Source organism: Bubalus kerabau, chromosome 6 (assembly GCF_029407905.1).
Source record: "Bubalus kerabau isolate K-KA32 ecotype Philippines breed swamp buffalo chromosome 6, PCC_UOA_SB_1v2, whole genome shotgun sequence".
Classification (NCBI taxonomy): domain Eukaryota; kingdom Metazoa; phylum Chordata; class Mammalia; order Artiodactyla; family Bovidae; genus Bubalus; species Bubalus kerabau.
In genome coordinates, this window is record NC_073629.1 from 4,681,397 (window position 1) to 4,701,928 (window position 20,532).

At 43.7% G+C, this 20,532-nt stretch overlaps 1 protein-coding gene across 8 annotated transcripts in view; it reads right to left on the reverse strand.

The window, feature by feature from the left end:
- Nucleotides 1-20,532, reverse strand: part of PBX1 (PBX homeobox 1) — a 335,848-nt gene that overhangs the window by 33,169 nt on the left and 282,147 nt on the right. For 4 of the 8 annotated variants that reach the window (XM_055587220.1, XM_055587225.1, XM_055587219.1 and 1 more), the window contains one exon: nt 5,462-7,390. The exons of 2 other annotated variants lie outside the window; for them this stretch is intronic. In XM_055587220.1, the coding sequence (XP_055443195.1) occupies nt 7,298-7,390 (93 nt within the window). In that variant the 3' untranslated portion in view covers nt 5,462-7,297. Of the gene's footprint in view, nt 1-5,461; nt 7,391-19,228; nt 19,484-20,532 lie in introns of those variants that run through there. 2 more of the 8 variants (XM_055587227.1, XM_055587222.1) reach the window with 2 other exon arrangements.

A 20,532-nucleotide genomic window follows, 5' to 3' on the forward strand; every position in this document is an offset into this window, starting at 1 on the left:
GAACTCTTCTGCAAGGTGTGGGAGGAGCACAGCCTCATTCCTCTCCGGGCCTCTGGTACAAAGATGTGGGGTAAAGCACCTTCCTTGCCTCACCCAGTGACTTCCTAAGACTAAGCTCTTGTGCCATCCTTCATGCTGGATATTTCCAGAAAGGAGGCCGTATTTTGGATAACAAAGGGTGGTTGGAACATTGGTGTCCGGCTTTATTGTTCAAGTAGGGGAGGTCATGGAAGTCTACAAGGAGAAGCAGGTAGAAATCTATGGGGGAGGTGAGGGTGCGGAGTGCTGAGCATATCAGATTTTGTGATTTTTAATGCTTTAGACTTCATCTGAAGTAACTGCTGGCCACTAGACCTGGCCCTTCTAGAGAGCAATATACATGGGAGAGACTTCCCCAAGGGCCGGGCAGGCTGGCTTGGGGAACAGCAGCTCTCCCTTCATGATGACCATGGGCTGAGTACTGAAGTCAGGAGTTTAGACAACAACCGAATGTGGAGATTGTTGAGGAGGTAGTACTGGGTGGCTCAGCTCTGGCCCCCATTGTTATACCCCTTTCTGGGTCTTCTCTACTGAAGGGTAACAGAGCCAACCCTGGGATGTTACTGAAAATGTTTTTCTTGGGAGTCTGTCCTGTGCAGTGAAACAGCTCTGTGGACTTGCCTTTTCTCTCACTAATCCTGCAGCGCTAGGTGTGATGAGACGGCCGACTACTCAAGGAGTTTTTGTGTGCTGTTATTGCCAGGAAGCGGCTGCCTAGACAGGGACCACTTTTCCACCCTTCTGCCCACCCCGCGACTCTTGCATTTAGGAATATGAATGGAAGGGAGCTCTTGGTTAAGGCTTTCAAGAAGTGGTGACCCTTCTACACACTCTTTCCCTCCTGCAGGTCAGATGTGGAGGACTACAAATTCCGGCAGGCTGAAGGAACTGGATCCCCAAGCACTGCGTGAAGACAAGGCATCCTGACAAGGAACGTTTGTTGGGGGCTATTACCATTATTAGTGAGAAACAGATTTGTGCTGAATTTGAGGCACCAGAGTCTTGGTCTACTACAACAGTTTAGTACCACTCTTAAGTAATAAGCTAGGTGGGTGGGTGAGGTTCACAATTCTCCGGGCAACTACACTACCTTGTATATCCAAACTTCCATAAATGTGCTCCCATGTTTAGACTTGCAGAGGAGACATGAGGTCCCCATTTTGACTGCTGAACACGCTCTCCAAATCTACCTTGGCAAGACAGCTTTATACTTTTGAGGCCATTGGGCCCTTAGCTTATCTGTTAAGAAAAATGATGATTTGATCCCCCCATGATGGTCCGTTCTTTTCATCTGTTTTCTATTGATTAGAATCATGATAGGGATGAAAGGGTGAGAGATTGGCATTTTCAATATAGACCTGCCTCTCTGGGGCTTCGGGCAGAGCCTCCTGAAGCTTAAGGCGTTAAGAATGAGAAAATGATGCATGTGATGCTTCTAGAGGAACAATATGAGGAATGGCAGACAAGAAGCTGCATCCCATGCTATGCACAAAAAATGGTGTTAAGGGCCTGGAAGCAGACTTAGGTGTTGAAGGCTGAAGTGGTGATCCAGCCAGAACCCTCTGAGACATTAAACTCTGTAACAGACCACAACCCCAAAGGTCAGGGGCTCATTGCAAGTGTAGACAAACCACTGCAAGAGACAACCACACGGGATGGCAGACGTAGCACATGGCAGGCGTGTTTGCCCAGTGGAGTAGCGTCTGGCATACTTCTCAGAGCCTAGAACTGGGTGGTTCTTCTAACTTAGATTCATTCCTTCCCCTGCAGCATCTTTCTGATACCACAATTTTCCTTATGACCAGATCAAAGCAGACCAAGAGAAGGAAAGGAAAGCCAGTGGAAGACGGCTGTGACTCAGAAACTTGTAATTTATTATGGAACATCACCCTAACATTTTAACTGGTATTTGGCTGATGGCTGCCAATCACAGACAAGCAGACAAAATTGGGTGCTCTGCCTTCCTGCAGCACAGCTAATATTTGCACGTAAAAAATCCTTCTTTCCTTCCTTCTCTCCCTCCCTTCCTTCCTTTGTGGGTGAGGTAAGTAACTCAATTTGTCCCACTGCAAATGTAGACTTTAAAATGATGAAGGCCACAGTTTAAACTATAATCCACATTAAAGTAAATCATAGTTTGGGGAAAGACAAGTTATCAGCAGGTAAGAAAATAAATTTACACCAAATACAAGTATACTTTTTTTTTTTGCAACAAAAGAAACTATTTATTTGGAATATGCATTACCAGTACAAATTAGGAGACTGTAAAACCTACACCGTGTTAGTATCATTAGAGAACACAAAATTTCAGTTGGAATCAAAAGGGACAGAAGCCTGTGCTCTCGCAGAAGCAGAAAAGCTTAAATTTTCAAAACCAAAACAGAGCAGAGCTTTGCAGGTTTATACTCTGAATAATAAGAACAGGGGAGGAGGAGTGGGAGAATAAAACCAACAACCAAAGGAAAGCACTTCAAAATAATTGAAAACGTCAAAGGAAAGAAAGGAATAAGAGAGAAAAGGGGAAAACATTGAATGTTTTATTAATTTTAACAAAAGGAAAAAAAAATGTTTACAAAAAAATAACAGAGTCCAGAAAGCTTTGAGCTAGGGATTGAAATCATATAGGTGATGTGAAAAGCTCGTCATCATTGTTTTGTTACGACTTAAAAACAGGAGTTCATGCATTAGGGTAGAGACACTTCCTAAAGTGTTGCTCACTTTTTTTGCTTAGGTTCTGGCTGCTTTCTGAATGCTTAATCATTTGAGGAATGAAAACCATTTAAATTAAGTTTCTCCAGATAACCTTGCTTTCTTTTCTCCCCTAACTTAACAAAAACATTCCGAATCAAGCCAGTTTGACAATCTGCTTTAAGCAGCTGCCTAAATCAGAAGTTAGCGAGAGGTGCACTGCCCATGAGACCAGCATAACCGCTCAGCACTGGGGCACAGCACTGAGTCCGGCTGAAAATATCTCCGGGCTGAATGGCTCTCGGGACAGCTTCCTGGATCTAGTCTCCTCAGCTAATGGTACACAGCCCACCAGTGAAATGGTACACAATTTCACTCCTGTGAAATTCCTCTGGAAGAAAAAAAATCCTCTCTAGTTGGAAAGGCTTTGTGGAAAGTTGTTATCAATCAGGAAGAAAAAAAAGAAAGCATTTTAATGTGACATTCACAATCAACCAAGGCAAAAACTTCTCCCCACAATATAAAAAGTTACCCTGGACCAATTCCTTGAAGTGTTAAAGGTCGAAAAAAGGAACTTCAAGTCCCTGCATTTGTTTTTTTCCTCAGGGACTTTGGAATGCCACACAGTCCAGAAATACAGGTGAGTCATATGACATCATTGTGGGGCTTGTCTTTGAAGTCAACTGAATTCCGAAGCAAACAGAAGTACATGGAAACAGCCTATTCTACCAATGTCATCTTTTCACATCACCTCGGATACATATTTAAGAAATAAAAACACCAAGATCATAATCCTGAAAATTAAAAAAGCACCCTCCCATAAACAAACCAAAAATAACACAATTTTTTTTTAATAGTTTAAAGAGCAGGATAAAGAAAAGTAAAGAATTTATTTCTGGGTCTCAAAGTTAATAAACATAATAACATGTTAGGCTGTACCTATTATGCTCACTATTCCAAACGTTTTTTTTTTTTTAGTTTACAAAATGAATTACTGTCACTTTTAAACATTGTGAAACAGGAAATGGATGTGCACAACTCGACACTTTTCTAGCATTCTTGAACTAATTCACAAATGCAAGAAAATAAAAGAAAAATGGGGGAAATGGTGAATGTAGGTAGTTGGGTGTTAAAAACTAATGCAGGAATGATGTGCATTGTCACAGAAAGAAGAGGGGAAATTCCCCATCCTGTTTTGCGTGCTAAGAGGGTCATTTTTAAAATTTTTATTATAAACACTATTAAATTCAGACCGCTTTTTTGGTTTTTTTTTTTCTTTATCTGAATATACAAGAACATTCATTATCAAATGTTCATCATCAATACTACAAAGAACGAGACACAAGTCGCAAGAAACAATGGAAAATGTTAATAAAGCTGAAAGAATCGTTGAGTATTTTTTTGTTTTTTTTTTTAAGTTTTTTTTCTTAAATTTGAGTTTCTGTAGTTTCATCTTTTTTTGGTATCGAAGTCAGGTTTTTCTGGGCAGAAAAATAAAACTCAGAAGGCAAGGGGGGCAGGGAAAGATACGTGAGAAAAGGCAATTGGCAAATAAAAAAACACTACCACAGCAAAAAAAAAAAAGTAAAGAAGGTGCCACTTGGCAAAACTACTGCACAGGAGTCAATTCCACACCAGGGGGAGGAGTTAGGGAGAAAAGGAGGGTGTGATGAAGAGTCACAAGGTGGGCAAGCCTTTGGGCGAGTTTTACTTCTCAGGGGAAGTCGGCTGCAGGGAAAACGGGGTACTCCCACTTCCATCAGAAAATGAAGGAATCTTGGGGCACATTTTGGTATCTGTATGACTGACCTAATAAGAATTCCCAGGGAACTGTATTTCCAGAGGCACGCTCTTTCCATACCCATCCTTCCGCGGTCAGCGTTCTCATACCTCCCTTAATACAAAAAGGGCTGGTGGCCACCATGTCCGATGTGATCATGGGTGAGGAGGGGGAAGGTAAACAGCGCCGTGTGATGAGCTGAGCAGGGACGACACAGTGAGGGGTGAGCATCAGTGCAAACTACTGCAGGGAGAGAAACTGCCTGTGCAAAGGTGGCACCACTCTGATCTCTTTCATCAGCTTAAAATGGTGATCATTCAAACCAAATCTGCAATCTGTTTCCAAGAGAACCCTTTTGTGTCTCTTAAGTACTTTGCCTCAAGTCAAGGGGATACAATCCTACCATATGCCTTTGTGGGTAGTTTCAATAGATCCCTGCCACTCAGACCAAGTTCTTCCCTGGTTCGAATCACTGTAGAATGGTCACAAGATGGTTCCTTCCAGGAAGCCTCTTTATCAAGCTCTGTTCTGATTATGGCACAGGTTAGTAGACACAGTCTTCCTACTCCTCTTAGCCATCCAGGTATGATGCCATCTTGCCAAATATTTACTTTTTGCATTTCCTTCAAATACACATACCTTCTGGTTGCTTTCCCCTACCTCCCAACACCCACCCACAGGAGCATTTTCTAATCATTACCGTAGTGCCGTGCAGAATGTCCATGACCTTGTTAGCTGGTCATCCCCACCCCTCAGGGCTTTATACCTCTCCCAGAGGCTTTCTCAAACAGAGCAGATGCAACAGGGGACTAAGTGCTTATGAGGCCACATGTTGGATTCTAGTACAAGCTAAGAGAACCAGATCACATTTTTCCAATTTAGAAACTTATCTCTATTCTAAGAAACCAGCCAGGCCTAAACAAACAAAAAGAAGCAGCAACACCGACTCTGCTCTTTGTCCTCATGGTGACGGCTTCAGGCATTACTGCTAATCAGAAGTTAGAACAGGAAAACCATGTATCCTCCCGACAGGGCATGGGCCAGTTTATCTTAGGGAAGCTACTTCCCCTGACTTCACAATTATATACTGGGTATGAATGAAATCAATTTCTTCAGTCTCTTGGTGAGCCAGGCATAACCCCCATTTTACAGATGGAGAAAATGAGGCACCAAGAGATCTGAACACTTCCCATTTAACCAAGTGACAGAGCTGCCATCTTTTCTTCTGGCACAGTTGGCTATGAAGACTGTGAGTTCAGGTAAAATTAGAAAACAGTGTAATAGTACATACTCCTCACTCTTAGATATTCCCAGGGAATAAAAATCACAAATGATTTAACCGAAAGCATGACCTCCCTGTTCCCCATCACTCTCAGGTCTTCTGTGTAAGTAAACAAAAAGTTTGTCTCAGCCATGTTCTTAAACAACTTTCTTCTCCAGGACAAGAATGTGGTGCCATATGACACTATGGATAATTAATGCACTGTCCCTAACACAAACACAAAAACGAAACAGAACCAAATGCACTGCAGACACTGGAAGTACTGTGTGTGGCTCTCCAAGAGCTCCAGAGGTGGTGGGAACACCAACGGTTTAGGAAACTAACCTCCACCATGTTCAAGTCCTGTGTACGTCATTCTGGTGTGTGCATGCTGGGGGCCTGGAAGCCCCAGGCACATACTGCTTCTCTGTGTCAGCGACCTTCACTCAGAGTGGTTGTATTGCTCTCTTGTGCTCACAAGGTGTAATGCTATGGTTACTAACATAGGTATTCATGTGGCATGTGACTGATTTGGGGCAAGTGAATGTGTGTCTGTGCACGGGTCTACATGTTCGTATACCTGTGTGTGTGGGGGGAGGGGTGGGATAAGGTGAAGGGTTGCAGGATAAGAGCCTTCCGCTCCTTAGGGATGCATTCACCACCATGCCTAACTCAGACCTGGTTCTGCAGTAGGCGCTGAACATTGCTTATAGAACGGTCTCCAAAGACTGTGCCTCTTGAGACCAAGAGCTGTCATTGGAAAGATGCAAAAGCCTCTAAGAATCCTGCCCTTCTTGCTCCTCAAGCCCTCTTTTGCTACCTGACTTCCTGCCTGGGAATCAACCTGGTGGGGGTAAAACCAGAAACTGTGGCACTTGCAGAAGCCCAGCAGTGACAGCCCCCAGTGCATACCTGGGGCGAGAAGGAAGAGGAGGAATTGTGTCCTAAGCAGTATTGTCCTCAGGGAAGGAAGAGCAAGAAGAGGCAGGGTGGCCTGGATCGAGCAGGGCAACGTGGCGTATTCCTGCCAAGAGGTAGTGAGAGTAAACAAGAGAAACAGAGAAGGACTGCCCATTAGCAGAGGGAGCGAGGGACCAAGGGAGGGAAATCTGGTTCCTCAGACCACCAGCAGGAAAATAAACAAATGCTTTTATTACGCTCTTTGTGTTTTCCTCTTTAAATTCCTAGAATTGTTGAAAATATCCTTCAGGGATGTAAGAGAGGGCAGGGACCCAGGGAGTCTAGGACAGAGGGAAAGGGGCGGGGAAGATGACGGACACCAGGCTGACAGCTGGAGGCAGGGAAGGGTGGCTTCTACCCAGAAAAAAAAAAAAAGAGGGGGAAGAGAGTATAAAGAAGTGTCCAGATTGGCTGAAATAGCATCCCAAAGAAGAGAAGAGAAGGAGACTCTTATTGTGTTTGCTGATTGCTTCGACCTCCAGTCTGACCGCTTCAGCGTTGAGAAACCCTCCCTCCTGGCCCTGCCTCGACTGGAGCACAGGGTCAGCCGGGATGCGACTGCTGGGAGATCAGTTGGAGGTATCAGAGTGAACACTGCCAGGGCCTTCTGTAGGGGAGGTCACTGATGAAGGGGTAGTAGCATCCTGCCAACCTCCATTAGCCTAGAAGGGAAAAAGGGAGAGAAGTCAGTCCTCTGAGATTGGGTGGCTGTTCTGCGCAGACAATGACAATAAGGCAACTGAGGAAAAGGGCTGAGTACAGTGCCTGGCACGTGGGGACATAGCCAATGGATGGCTATAACTGTGGTCAATAACATCCGCCCCCCAACCCCACCCTCAGATGAGTTTGGGTCCTCCCAGCGAGCCTCTGGACACAGTATTGGCACGTCCACTTCTCACAGGCTTTGTAATCCAGTCCAAGCCATCAGAGGGAAACTCTGCGTGCTCCAGGATGATCGCGGCTACCCTGCTGGCCAAGGGACCGAGTTCTAGCTCTGACTGGCAATGGTTAGCTATCGGCTCTCGCAAAGCACTCTCCCCTGTTTGGCCTTGGGTACCCTTTTAGAAAAACTGAAAGGGTAGCTTAAACGCTTTTTCAGGTCCTTTCCAGCTCTGGATGTGGTATGTATAATGGGAGCCCAGGCACCTGTTCTATGCAAGGTTCTGTCCTAGATGCTCAAGGGTATATAATGATAAGCTGAGATACAGTTTATGCCCTCAAGGATGGGTATGAGACAAGCAGACGAATGAACTCGAGTTTCAAGCAGAACCTAATACATGGTACCCCCAGCTGTTATGAAGATTCAAACGAGTGCAACATCTCCTCTTGATGGAATATCAGCAAAGGCTTCATGGAGGATGACCTCTCTGAGCTAAGCCTTGAAAAGTCCAGAGGGTGATGAGATGAATCAAACAGGTAAAACCATGGTGCCAATACCATAGGGACTGCTCTGTGTGACTGTATCTAAAAGGTGGTGAGACAGGAAGCTACAACTTTGATCTATACTTGTAGATCTTCCTTCTAAGACTCTAAATCCAGATGCAGTAAAACAATAATATTGTTCTAAAAGGATTTGTTTTAATGACCACTCCTTTAAAAAATATCCCACCATTAAACAGTTGAAGAATGATTTGCTATAGTGGTTGATTCATGAGTTTATATATTTTAAAGCATTGAACTACAAGTGTGCTAAAGGCCTCTTTTCCCCAATCACTGTGTTTCTTTGGAGTTAACAGACCCTCAACACTGGAAATGTTAATACTGAACAGACCAGGTTTTAGGCAGGTAAATTATTTTTATTGTACCTTCTTCTCCTTTTATTCCCTCAAGTACATGGGGTACCTGGGGCAGGTGTTATTATTGCCATTTGGGACAGACCATGGTTTCTACTCTAGCATAATCCACAGTACTTAGGAGCATGCTGCTGCTGCTGCTAAGTCGCTTCAGTCGTGTCCAACTCGGTGCGACTCCGTAGACGGCAGCCCACCACGGTTGGTACTTAATAGATGTCGGCAAAGATTCAGTCACATTTCATTCATAAAAAAGCACAGGTGTAAGTGAAAATCAAGCTTCTGGATTACAACTGAAATAGGACACAGGCTTCCTAACCTTTGAACCAGACTCCTTTTTCTCTGTCCTTTCCATCTATTTGGCTCCTTCTATTATTAGTTCACCCAAATCATGCTCCAATTTTCCCAGGAAAACCAAGGCTTTTAAATCAAAGGAGTTCCCACCAGTTACTTCAACATGAGGGTACAATTTTTTTCCCACACCTCACTATAAGAGCAGATCTGGACACCAAGAGGGCAAAAGGTCCTGGGCAATGCCAAGAACACATTCCCTCAGTCTTGGATCAATGAATAACTGCTCTCAAGTTCAAATCTCCATCTTCAAACCACCAAGTCAGGCAGCTCCTCCCATCGCCCCTCTCTGTTGGAGGACATTTCCCCCGCTGTTTGTGAAAGAGAGATCAGAAAGAGAACAATAAGGATTCTTTCTCTTAGAACAGGAGGTTTTGCTACCTTTTGGGATCCAAGACTCAGAATCTGATCAGTATTATCAGAATCAAGGACTGAGTTAATTCAATTTCCTCATTCAGGTTGGTCACAGCAGCAACCATATCTTAGCATCCCCTCTCAATCAAGAATACACGTGTTCTTTTGGTACCATTTTTGGCTGAATGACAATAGCAGTTAGGTTTATTTTTCCATGAAGAAAATCCCTTAGCATCATTTATCCTTTCGAATGATAAAAGTAAAATATGCTTATATAATGTTTGCAAATATAATAATTGCATATGCAATATAATATTTGAACATAGGAAAATTATAGAAAAACAAAGTGTACCACAGCCATAATCCAGAGATAATTACTCTCAGCATTTTGACATGTGTCTTAACAATTTTTTAGTATATTTATCAGATAGACAGATAAATTAATTAACTAGTTAAATAGATGGAAGTGTGTGTGTGTATGTGTGTGTGTGTGTGTGTGTCTGTTGAAAGTGAAAGTGAAGTCGCTCAGTTGTGTCTGACTCTTTGTGACCCCATGGACTGTAGTCTACCAGGCTCCTCCATCCATGGGATTTTCTGGGCAAGAATACTGGAGTGGGGTGCCATTTCCCTCTCCAGGAGATCTTCCCGACCCCGGAATCAAACCTGGGTCTCGTGCATGGCAGGCAGACGCTTTACCGGCTGAGCCACCAAGTAGCATGGAATTTTAGGAAACATGCCAGGGGCTCCATAAGTACATCATCATAAGGCAGAGAGTCAGGTGCTTGTAAAGAAGATAAATGTCATGTATTTTAGACTCCACCTGGTATGAGACAAGCAGGGGAGGGAGCAAATATCCATGATCTAGCATGTGGCACTGCATTGGAGAAGGAAATGGCAACCCACTCCAGTGTTCTTGCCTGGAGAATCCCAGGGACGGGGGAGCCTGGTGGGCTGCCGTCTACGGGGTCGCACAGAGTTGGACACGACTGAAGCGACTTAGCAGCAGCAGCAGCAGCAGCAGCAGCATGTGGCACAAAGACATGTCATTACCTTGCTCACAAATCACCACCACAGCTATTATTGAGTCATACTATAATTCCTTAAAATAACAATAAGTGGTGCCCCAAATGAAGCCATTAGTAAAGAAAATGAACTCCACGGTGTTTCATTAGGAGGGAATTAGCAAAGCAGTGTATTGACTGGAAAGTTCTAGGAGACTTCTTTTTGAGTCATCTCTGAGCTGAAATAACTCAAACAGCAGACATTCGATCTCTTTTCTTCAAAAGTTCTGTTTTCTCAGACCAGTGCACAGGATGCCAGAGGGGACAGAAAACTCACAGATGGTGGAGACAGGAATTAGTTCAGGCTGATACCAAAACTAGCATTTTAATTATGAGAGTTGGTCTGGTCAAGAAAAATATGTAAGACCTTAAAAAAGCCTTATTAAAAATAAAGAAATAAAATTAATCTCGTTAACTGTCATTTTTTTCACTCCCCCTCCATTCACAAACACATAGACATAGACACATATGTACACACACACACCTCAGATGGGGTGATCAACAGCTCCAGTGTGCCCAGGACTCAGGGATTTAATGGACTAGGGGGCTTGGAGTCCCAGATCACCCTACCCCAGGGTATCAGCTATGATCCTCAACTTCTTGCCAAATCCAGGACACTGTAGCCCATGAGTTTCAAGTTAGATGAATGAAAGTACTTTTTAAAACAAACGAGTCTCACACAGGGAAATGCTGGAGGATGCTTGTCTCTGAAGGTGCTTTCTACCATGGTATATCATCTGCTACTGCTGCTAAACCTCCACGAGATCAGAAACTGCGAGCAAACCTCCCCAACTGGGTTTTCCATAAATCACTTTGGTTGCCTCAGCTGTATCATTCCGCCTTTAATGTAAGACGTTCAGAGGCTGCGCCGTCTTGGGAAACAGCTGACCTCGCTTTCTGCCACGTTAACCCCGGGGAGCAATTCCTTCCCTCTTCCTCCACTGTGGGTGAATATTAAGTAGGAAACCCGCCTTTGTGAGTTTATTTATCTCTGGGCACAGTGAGATTGGAAGATGGTCTCATTAACGAACATGGGGTGGATGGGGGTGGGAAAATAAGACTTTCGCTTCAATTTTTCTTCTGCACCTAAATTCCTCCTTCACTCCGATGCAAACTAGCCTTTAAATGGACACACTCACTTTGTAAAATGCTGATGTCAGAAACCACCCTCATGGGTGACAGGGACAGGAATCTGCAAAGCCAAATATGCCCTTTTTATCCCAAAACCTCTAATGGGAGAGAGTTCACATTTACACCCAGTTCTTCAGGTTAATTCTGTAGCCTCTGACCTGGGCAGCAAGACTTGATGTAACATTTAATTCCACCTGGGGAAGCCTAAGTCAGCAGCAGGGTCAACCTGGAACATCATGGGAGAGGAGGCTAATGGAATATCAAATTAGGACAGACTTGCAGCAAATTTTCTAATTAAGAAAATCTGGACTTTCAAAACACAAATTCAAGGTATTTGGGAACAAATCATTTTAGGAACAAAAATGACTACTCTATGCTCTATCCTAATGAATCTGGCACCTAATTTGATAGACACCAAGTTTTGCCAGAACCCCATCTAATGTATCCATTAGGCAAAGCACTCCTGTCGAAGGAGGCAGAGGAAGCTAGTAATGGAGAAGGGGAGGGAGCAATGGTGGGTGGCAAAACCCACACACTCACAAGAGCATAGCACTGCCGTTGAGGGCCTGACTTTCCTTTCCTCTGACTCCATCCCTGAGTCAGAACTCAGAGGGCCGCCTGCCTCCCCCCGCTGTCGTGGAGCCAGTACTGCTGGTAGCCCAGAGTAGCGGCTGTCGGGCTGAGAACCACCGGTCCCATCCTCCTCTTTTTCCCGCTCTTCCTCTGAGCTTACCTTAGCAGCATTCAGTTGATGCAGAGAATTCATCACCTGATGTGACAGCCCAAGTGAGTCTGGCACTAAGAAACTCTCATTTGCAACCCAGAAATACGCTGAGGTGCCACAAACCGGCTGATGTCAGCACTGAGGCGAGCTCGATCTGCATATGGGCCAAATGCCATCAATAGCAATGCCTTCAGCGTGGGTGAGGAGGTGGACGTGCTCTAGGTCCCCAATCACCCCGGCCCTGCTGGGGCCAGCCAGGAAGAAAAACAGAGAGACATGGATGCATCCTTCTACCCCCCCACCCCCTCTACACACACACACACACACACACACACACGTCACCACTTATCAGGGAAGACATCGGCTGACACAGTGGAGTCACACCCTAGATCCAACACTGGTCCATCAAGATAGGACTACATTTTCCCGATATGCATCAACTTTCCCCAAGATTATACTGTGAGCACTTACCAAGGAATGCTCTGGGATGAAAAGACGCTATTGGAAAGCCCCTCAAGGGACAGAGGATTCAAAATTTCCCTGGGAAATTTCACAACAGTAAACAGATCCATGCCCATTCCGGCACCCCTCCAATCCTCTCTCCAGCTGCCCGCAGCATGATCTTTCAAAAATGTAGTTCTGATCATGTCACCTCTCTGTTTAAACCTTCGATGGCTTCCTACTGGTATCAAGGTGAGGTTCAACATCCTTATTAAGTCTACCATGTCCTTCTCCAACTCAATGCTCATGCTTAAGATTCCAATATATCAGTCTACTTAGAAATTCCCACAACAGAGCTATCATTTCATGCCTGTTTCCTTTCCCTTGAATGTGGTGTCCCGCTCATCTATTTTCGTGCTACTCTCATCTTGACTATTTATCAAGATTGAATTTAAGTATCCTTGCACCGGTACCTACCCCCGGCAACTTCTCCTTTTCCTACAAGTCCTAGAACGCACCCTGGAATTGCACAGCAACTGTGATGCCATACTGCATTTGTTCTTTCACAAGTCTCACTCCCCTACTAGACCATGAGAACAGGGCTATGAAATTTATCTTTGATTCTAAACTGCTTACCACAGGGCTTGACACAGCATAGATTTTAATAACGATCTCTTGGAGGAACATAAGAAGTAAATAAACTTTTAGTGGCACTGTAACATCCATGCGCCACCACGGGTGTGGACAGACAGTAGGGTATCTGTACCTCCACAGTTCAGTTTAACTATGTGTAAAGAGCTGTGTACACCTAGAAAACATTCAAGATGCAGAGCAGAGGTAGCACCAGGGTTGAAGGTAGCTCTGACATCTAGAAAGTGAACTTTTCTCTTGCTAATAAGTAGGCATCAAGGAGATCAGGCACTTCATACTTATCCCAAACAAATAACTATGATTCATATTTATATTGTTCTGTTTTCTTTTAGGGGAGAGCAGTTGAGCAAGACACTAGATCCTGCCTATTGCAATTCCATCTCAACAAGGAGTGTTCTCCACTAGGCACAAGGAATAGGACAATATCCTACCTTATGGTCTCCTAGTCACCTCAGGCATCCTGGGGATCAGAAAAAGGTACAGAACAGACACAGTCCCTAAGTGGCCTATAGGGTTTGCCCATCTCTAGTCTCTCCAGGGCTGAGGCCCACATGCAGCTTCAGCTTCTGCCCCGGGACCTGGGAACGGAGTTGCCAGATAAAGTACAGGATGCCCTGTTAAATTTGAATTTTAGATAAACAACAAATAACTTTTTACTTGAGTATGTCTCATGCAGTATTTTCATTTGCTAAATCTGGGCAACCCTATCTGGGAAGAACATGTACTATCAGCCAAACAATTTGCATTCTAGCCTAGTTTAGCTAGAAAAATTGTGCTATTTTTCTTGCTTTGACCTTTTGCACCTGCATCTTCATACAGGGAGTCTTCCCTGTGGCTGCGACCACCTCTATCAGGCTAATCAGCTTCTGCTTAAGTTTCCTATTTATCACAGTTCATTTAAGAATGAGGTAGTGACATACACACACTGCTGCTGCTGCTGCTGCTAAGTCGCTTCAGTCGTGTCCGACTCTGTGCGACCCCAGAGACAGCAGCCCACCAGGCTCTGCCGTCCCTGGGATTCTCCAGGCAAGAACACTGGAGTGGGTTGCCATTTCCTTCTCCAATGCATGAAAGTGAAAAGTGAAAGTGAAGTTGCTCAGTCGTGTCCGACTCTTAGTGACCCCATGGACTGCAGCCCACCAGGCTCCTCCGTCCATGGGTTTTCCAGGCAAGAGTACTGGAGTGGGGTGCCATTGCCTTCTCTGATACACACACTACTATATATAAGACAGATAAACAACAAGGACCTACTGTATAGCACACGGAACTATACTCAATATTTTGTAACAAGCTATATGGGAAAAGAATCTGAAAAAATTATATATATATATATATACACACACACACACATATAATGAAATCACTTTGCTATACATCTGAAACTAACACAACACTGTAAATCAACTATACTTCAATTAAAAAAAGAATGAGGTAGTAACTTGCTCTTACAAATGAAAGCCTGCTCTGGAACTTAAGCCCACCAACTGCCTCATCACATTTCCCCACAGTCAATCCTCTGCCTGGATTATCCCATGCCACTGGCTTTAGGCTTCCTGTTTCCATGGCCCTCTGCCAGTTGGGGGTATCCTCTCTGATGATTACTTACCCCTAGGTCAGTCCCTGGTGACCTTACATCCAAGTGACACCACCATACCCCATGCTAGTCTGATTCCCACCAAAGCCTCTTGAGCCCTGAGATTTTGCTGTGAAAATCTACAAGTTAAGAAGGATGGGCAGTGTCATCAGCTATTCCTGGTAGAGAAAAAATACCCTGGAAGAGAACTGACATTAGCAGTCTGAGCGGCTCTGAAGAAACAATAGATTTCCCATTGCCAAAGTGAGACTGCTTCCTACTCTATAGAGGAGCCAACTGAGTGGTTCTGTGCCTTTGCCCGCCCCCTTCTGTGGTCTCTAGGAACCCATATCTTCTTTCATGGCCCGGCCTGAGCACTGCCTCCTTTCTGCAAGTTGCTGCAAGGTAAACCCTAAATGACTTCTCTAAATTCCAGTACGACTGACTTTTTGAATGTTCACATTGACATTTAACCACATGCAGCTCTTGTTCATGTAAATATCCATGTAAGCACCAGATCTTATTCACTGCAATCCTTTAATTCTTAAGTTCTACAAATATGCATTCAGTGCCCACCTCATACTATGTACTAGGCATACGACAGTAGATACAACACACTTTTAAAAGATGTGGTTTCTGCTCTCATGAGGCTTGCTGTCTTGTGGGAAATAAGACATTCAATACATCATCAAAAGAACACAGATTCCAGATGGTAATAACTGCTGTGAGAGGGAACAGCAGGGATCTGAGGTTGGGGCTTCTGGAAAGTCAACCTAAAAGTGAACAGAAAAATAGGCAAGTAGAGAGCCGGGACACAGAACCCTCCAGGCAGAAGAAGAAACCTGTCCAAAGGCTCTAAGGACCTGAAGAAGACCAGAAAGATGGGGGCAGAGGAGTAGAGTGGTGAGCCCAACAGGGTGGGGCTGGAGAATGGGATGGCTTGCTCATGTCAAGGTCTGCAGGCCAGTAAAGGGCTTTGATTTTAATCCTCAGAGAGATGATAAATCATTAACTACAGCCATTAGAAGACAAAGATCGTGCCTGATCATGCAGCTGCTCAATTAAGTCCTTGAGTTGAATGAATAGAGAAATGAAAGCTTCCTTTGGGGCCTGTCCCTGTGACTACAAGGCCGTCTGGCTGCTGGTGCCCATGGTAACTTTGTAATTATGCAGGAATCCTAATAGTAATTCTCTTACTTTGGTTGATGAATATATAATAGTACACAAGTCAGTGCAAACTCCTATTCTTAACTTTTAAGCCAGAAACTTAGGACTCCGAAACAAGAATTTGCCAAACTTCATCCCCACTATATACCATAGCTTTTGGACATTTCAAGTTTCAAAAGCTTGTGGTATATTACAAGTAGAGCATGGCTGCTACCAATCTCAGGGCTGAAGGCAGATGACTCAGGCTCTTAAGTTCACCTTCAGGGAATCTTCGTGCTGTTTCTCAAGGTGATAGAACCTATGATCCACAAGACCAGCCTCAAAGAAGTCTTTCAGGCAATTCTAATACCTTCTACTCTCAAGCCTCAACCTACCTTACCAAACTTGGTTTTGAACAAGACAAACTCTAATCTTCTGGGGTCATACTTCTGAGAAATCACCATGTGTCCTGCCATCTTTCTAGCTAATACATTATATCTTCCATTGGTGATGTCAGCTCGTGGGCTATATAGTAAGATGAGAACCCCAATCCAAGTTTGTTTGGTATGATTGTGAACTCTCTTATTGCAAATCATTATGTCTAACCTTTTGCGGCATGCACTCAAGGGCACTCAATCAAAAGCCAACTGCAAAACGGCAGCACCATTACAGTGCACCATTCTGCCAGTAGCCAGTGACACACGATTGAAAGGCACGGGTATGTCAACTCTGAGATCAAGATCTGTTGTGGCACCTCCGGAGTTTCACCCTTTCCTAATTCATCAGTTGTGAAGGCCCAGAATTAACACTGCCACGTAAGGCACTTGAGGCACAGAGCATGGTCTGGATTGAACCTTTCGTAGCTTGTACAGGCTATGAGGTAGCGTACATTTCTGAGTTTAAGGCTGGGATGCTTTGGGATTTCTGTTTGAAGTGCAAATAGGACAGTTATATACAAGGTTTCCATGTCTCACAGACTTAGGGGATCCTTAGGTTAAATGTATACACAGGAAGTGAAAACTTCAAATTTATTTTATTTAACTTTCTAGAGACAAAGAAAAATAAGCTCAGCTTGCTTTAGCTAAATAGAAGTGTCTTTGTGCAGAAAGATATTTATATCTGAATAAACATCCTCTACACCCAGATCTACAAAAACAACACACACACACACACACACACACACACACTTATACACATCTACAAACTGTACAAAAACATGGAAAACTTCCACACACTTTATCATATTGATGTAGAGCTAATACATGTTCAGAAAATACTTATAGCACCTAAAACTGTGCATACACACAGAGAAATACTGCAGATGCTGGAAACGTATAGCTCTATTAAGACAACAGATAATTATATTCACTCATATAGCCAAATATGAAAAATTCAAACAAAGGATTTTTTTTTTTAACTCTTAGTATGAATTAACTGATTGGCTGATACAGACAGGCCCAGATTCTTCATTTTATTTTTGTAACCTTTGATTTTGCCCTGGCTTTGTTGAAAGGCTGTTATCTACTCGGGACACTCCCAGGGATTGTATACACACCTGAACAACAAACAGTGGCTTGCTACGAAACACACATAACTCGTGGTGTAAACCGCGAGGCTATTTACCATCACACAGGAAGCTAAAGCCTCTTACACTTTCCTGACCATCCAAGAGACAGCAATTACCCCAGATTATCAGACCAACAATGACATGCTGCGTAAAGAGAGACACCGAGCCAACTTCACATCCCAAAGACTGGCATATTCAAGTACACTTAGGACATTAATAGCAATTTACGTGCCATCACTGAGACAAAGCCACAAAGGCTCCGTTGGCAGCCTCTTATTTTGAAGCCTATTATTTGTGGGAGTTACAGGCTATAATCACAACAGAAACTTTCAAAACCCTTATCTTCCGTGACGCACCAAATCTATTTCAGAGCCATAATTGCCATGTCACCAGAGAGTCTGCTGCTTAATGCACTCAAATGCCATTTAGTGTTAGCAGGGTCATTACAGCTAACAGAAGGATGGGGGTAGGGTGGGATGTTGGGAAGTAGTAGGGGAAAGGCAGATAGAGATCGTTGAGGGGAATGTGCTAGAATGGGGAACGAGGCTCCACTGTGCTTTATTTAGCAGATGATCCTGTTGTTTTGAGAATTCTATTTACCTCCAAAATGAGGGCAAGTGCCTGGAAACTGCATATTCAAGAATGCTGTATTATTTTGACACCACCCCAGATATCTTCAGTGGATGCTGGCGTACAATCTCTTTCATTCTGAGATTCTCATCCAAGTATAAAAGGGGGTTGTTTTTTAAATTTTAATTTTTTTTTTCCTTTTAGACTGCCCCAGCAATCTGTGCAGCGGAAATCTTCCAGCTGTGCAGTGGGCTCAGGAGTCTGACTTGGCTTTTCTGTATGTGTTCTGCTAGGGAATGAGAAAGGCAGACAAGGGGACTGATGATGGTAAAATGTGAAAATTCAATCATCTAGAAGAATGTGCTACCTCTCAGATGGTAAAAGAAGATGCAAGGAGACAGACAGAGGCTCCAAAATATGAGAAAACATCTCGTCACTCGACCATTTTTCAGACTTAAGTTTAGCTAAAGTCATAAGTAAGCTTTTAAATTATATGTAGCTTTAGTTCTTCCACCTGGCTATAAACTAGTCAATGACTTATTGGGCAACTCCTAATTCTTAGGGGAATACTAAACATGGGATAAATCTTCAAGGAAAGTTTTGACAGACTAATGTATCTCCTGGTTCTTTTAGACAACTATTGATTTCTATTTTATAGTCCTGAGTTTTTCCATACACTAGAAATACAGAAAATGTCATGCTAATTCAGATTGCAGCATTCAGATTTCTTTTAAGATCACTTAGTTTTCCTAGGGTAACTATCCAGCTTTCATTCTGAAGAACTTTCCACAGAAACAGAATGAGACCTGGGGCCTTATTCCTCATTCATCCTCCTCCACTGAGAAACAAAATTTTCTCTATTTTCTAAATATTGACCAAGTGAGAAATGGAATTATATCCTTCTTATGTAAGCCTTTGAGTGTTTTGAGTGTCTCCTATGGAGGCATAGGTGAGCAGTGGCAGGCCGTACAGACAGGGGTTTTGGCTGCAGCAGACTTGGGACATGCAGCATGTGGCATAAGCTCTCTTGGGAGGAGGTCACCATTAGACCCACCGTAGAGTCACCAAACAAACTACCCGCAAACTGCAGAACAATTACACCAAAGAAATTCTCATACTGTTAAGAAAGTTTCAGGACCCACAACCTGGGGATCTGGCAAAGGGACTGAAACTCCCAGGGAATTTGCCTTTGGAGGCCAGTGGGATTTGATTACAGAACTTCCACAGAATTGGGGAAACAGACTCTTGGAGGGCACAAACAAAACCTTGTGTGCACCAGGACCCAGGAGAAAGGAGCAGTGACCCCACAAGAGACTGATCCAGACTTGCCTGTGAGTGTCCAAGAGTCTCCAGCAGAGGCGTGGGTCAACAGTGGCCTGCTGCGGGGTCAGGGGCACTGAATAAAAAAGTGCAGGAAAAAGTCCTTTTGAAGGAGGTTGCCATTACTGCCATTACCCCTACTATAGTTAGGCCTCAGGCCAAACAACAGAAAGGGAACACAGGCATGCCCATTAATAGAAAATTGCATTAAAGATTTACTGAGCACGGCCCTGCCCATCAGAACAAAACCAGATTCCCCCACAGCCAGTCTCTCCCATCAGGAAGCTTCGACAAGTCTCTTATTCTTATCCATCAGAGGGAAGACAGAACGAAACCAAAATCACAGAAAACTAACCAAACGATCCCTTGGACCACAGCCTTGTCTAACTCAATGAAACTATGAGCCATGCTGTGTAGGGCCACCCAAGATGGATGGGTCATGGTGGAGAGTTCTGAGAAAATGTGGTCCACTGGAGAAGAGAATGGCAAACCACTTCAGTATTCTTGCCTCGAGAACCCCATGAACTTTCAAGGTCAGTAGGTGCCCAGTATGCTACTGGAGATGAGTGGAGAAATAGCTCCAGAATGAAGAGACAGAGCCAAAGTGAAAAAAAACGTGCAGTGGTAGATGTGACTGGAGATGGAAGTAAAGTCCAATGCTGTAAAGAACAATATTGCACAGGAACATGGAATGTTAGGTCCATGAATCAATGTAAATTGGAAGTAATGAAACAAGATGGCAAGGGTGAACATCAACATTTTAGAAATTAGTGAGCTAAAATGGATGGAAATGGGCAAATTTAATTCAGATGACCATTACCTCTACTACTGTGGGCAAAAATCCCTTAGAAGACATGGAATAGTCCTCATTGTCAACAGAAGAGTCCGAAATGTAATATTTGGGCGCAATCTCAAAAACGACACAATGATCTCTGTTCGTTTCCAAGGCAAACCATTCAATATCACAGCAATCCAAGTTTATGCCCAAACCACTAATGTCGAAGAAGCTGAAGTTGAATGGTTCTATGAAGACCTACAAGACCTTCTAGAACCAACACCAAAAATAGTTGTCCTTTTCATCATAGGGGATTAGAATGCAAAAGTAGGAAGTCAAGAGATACTTGG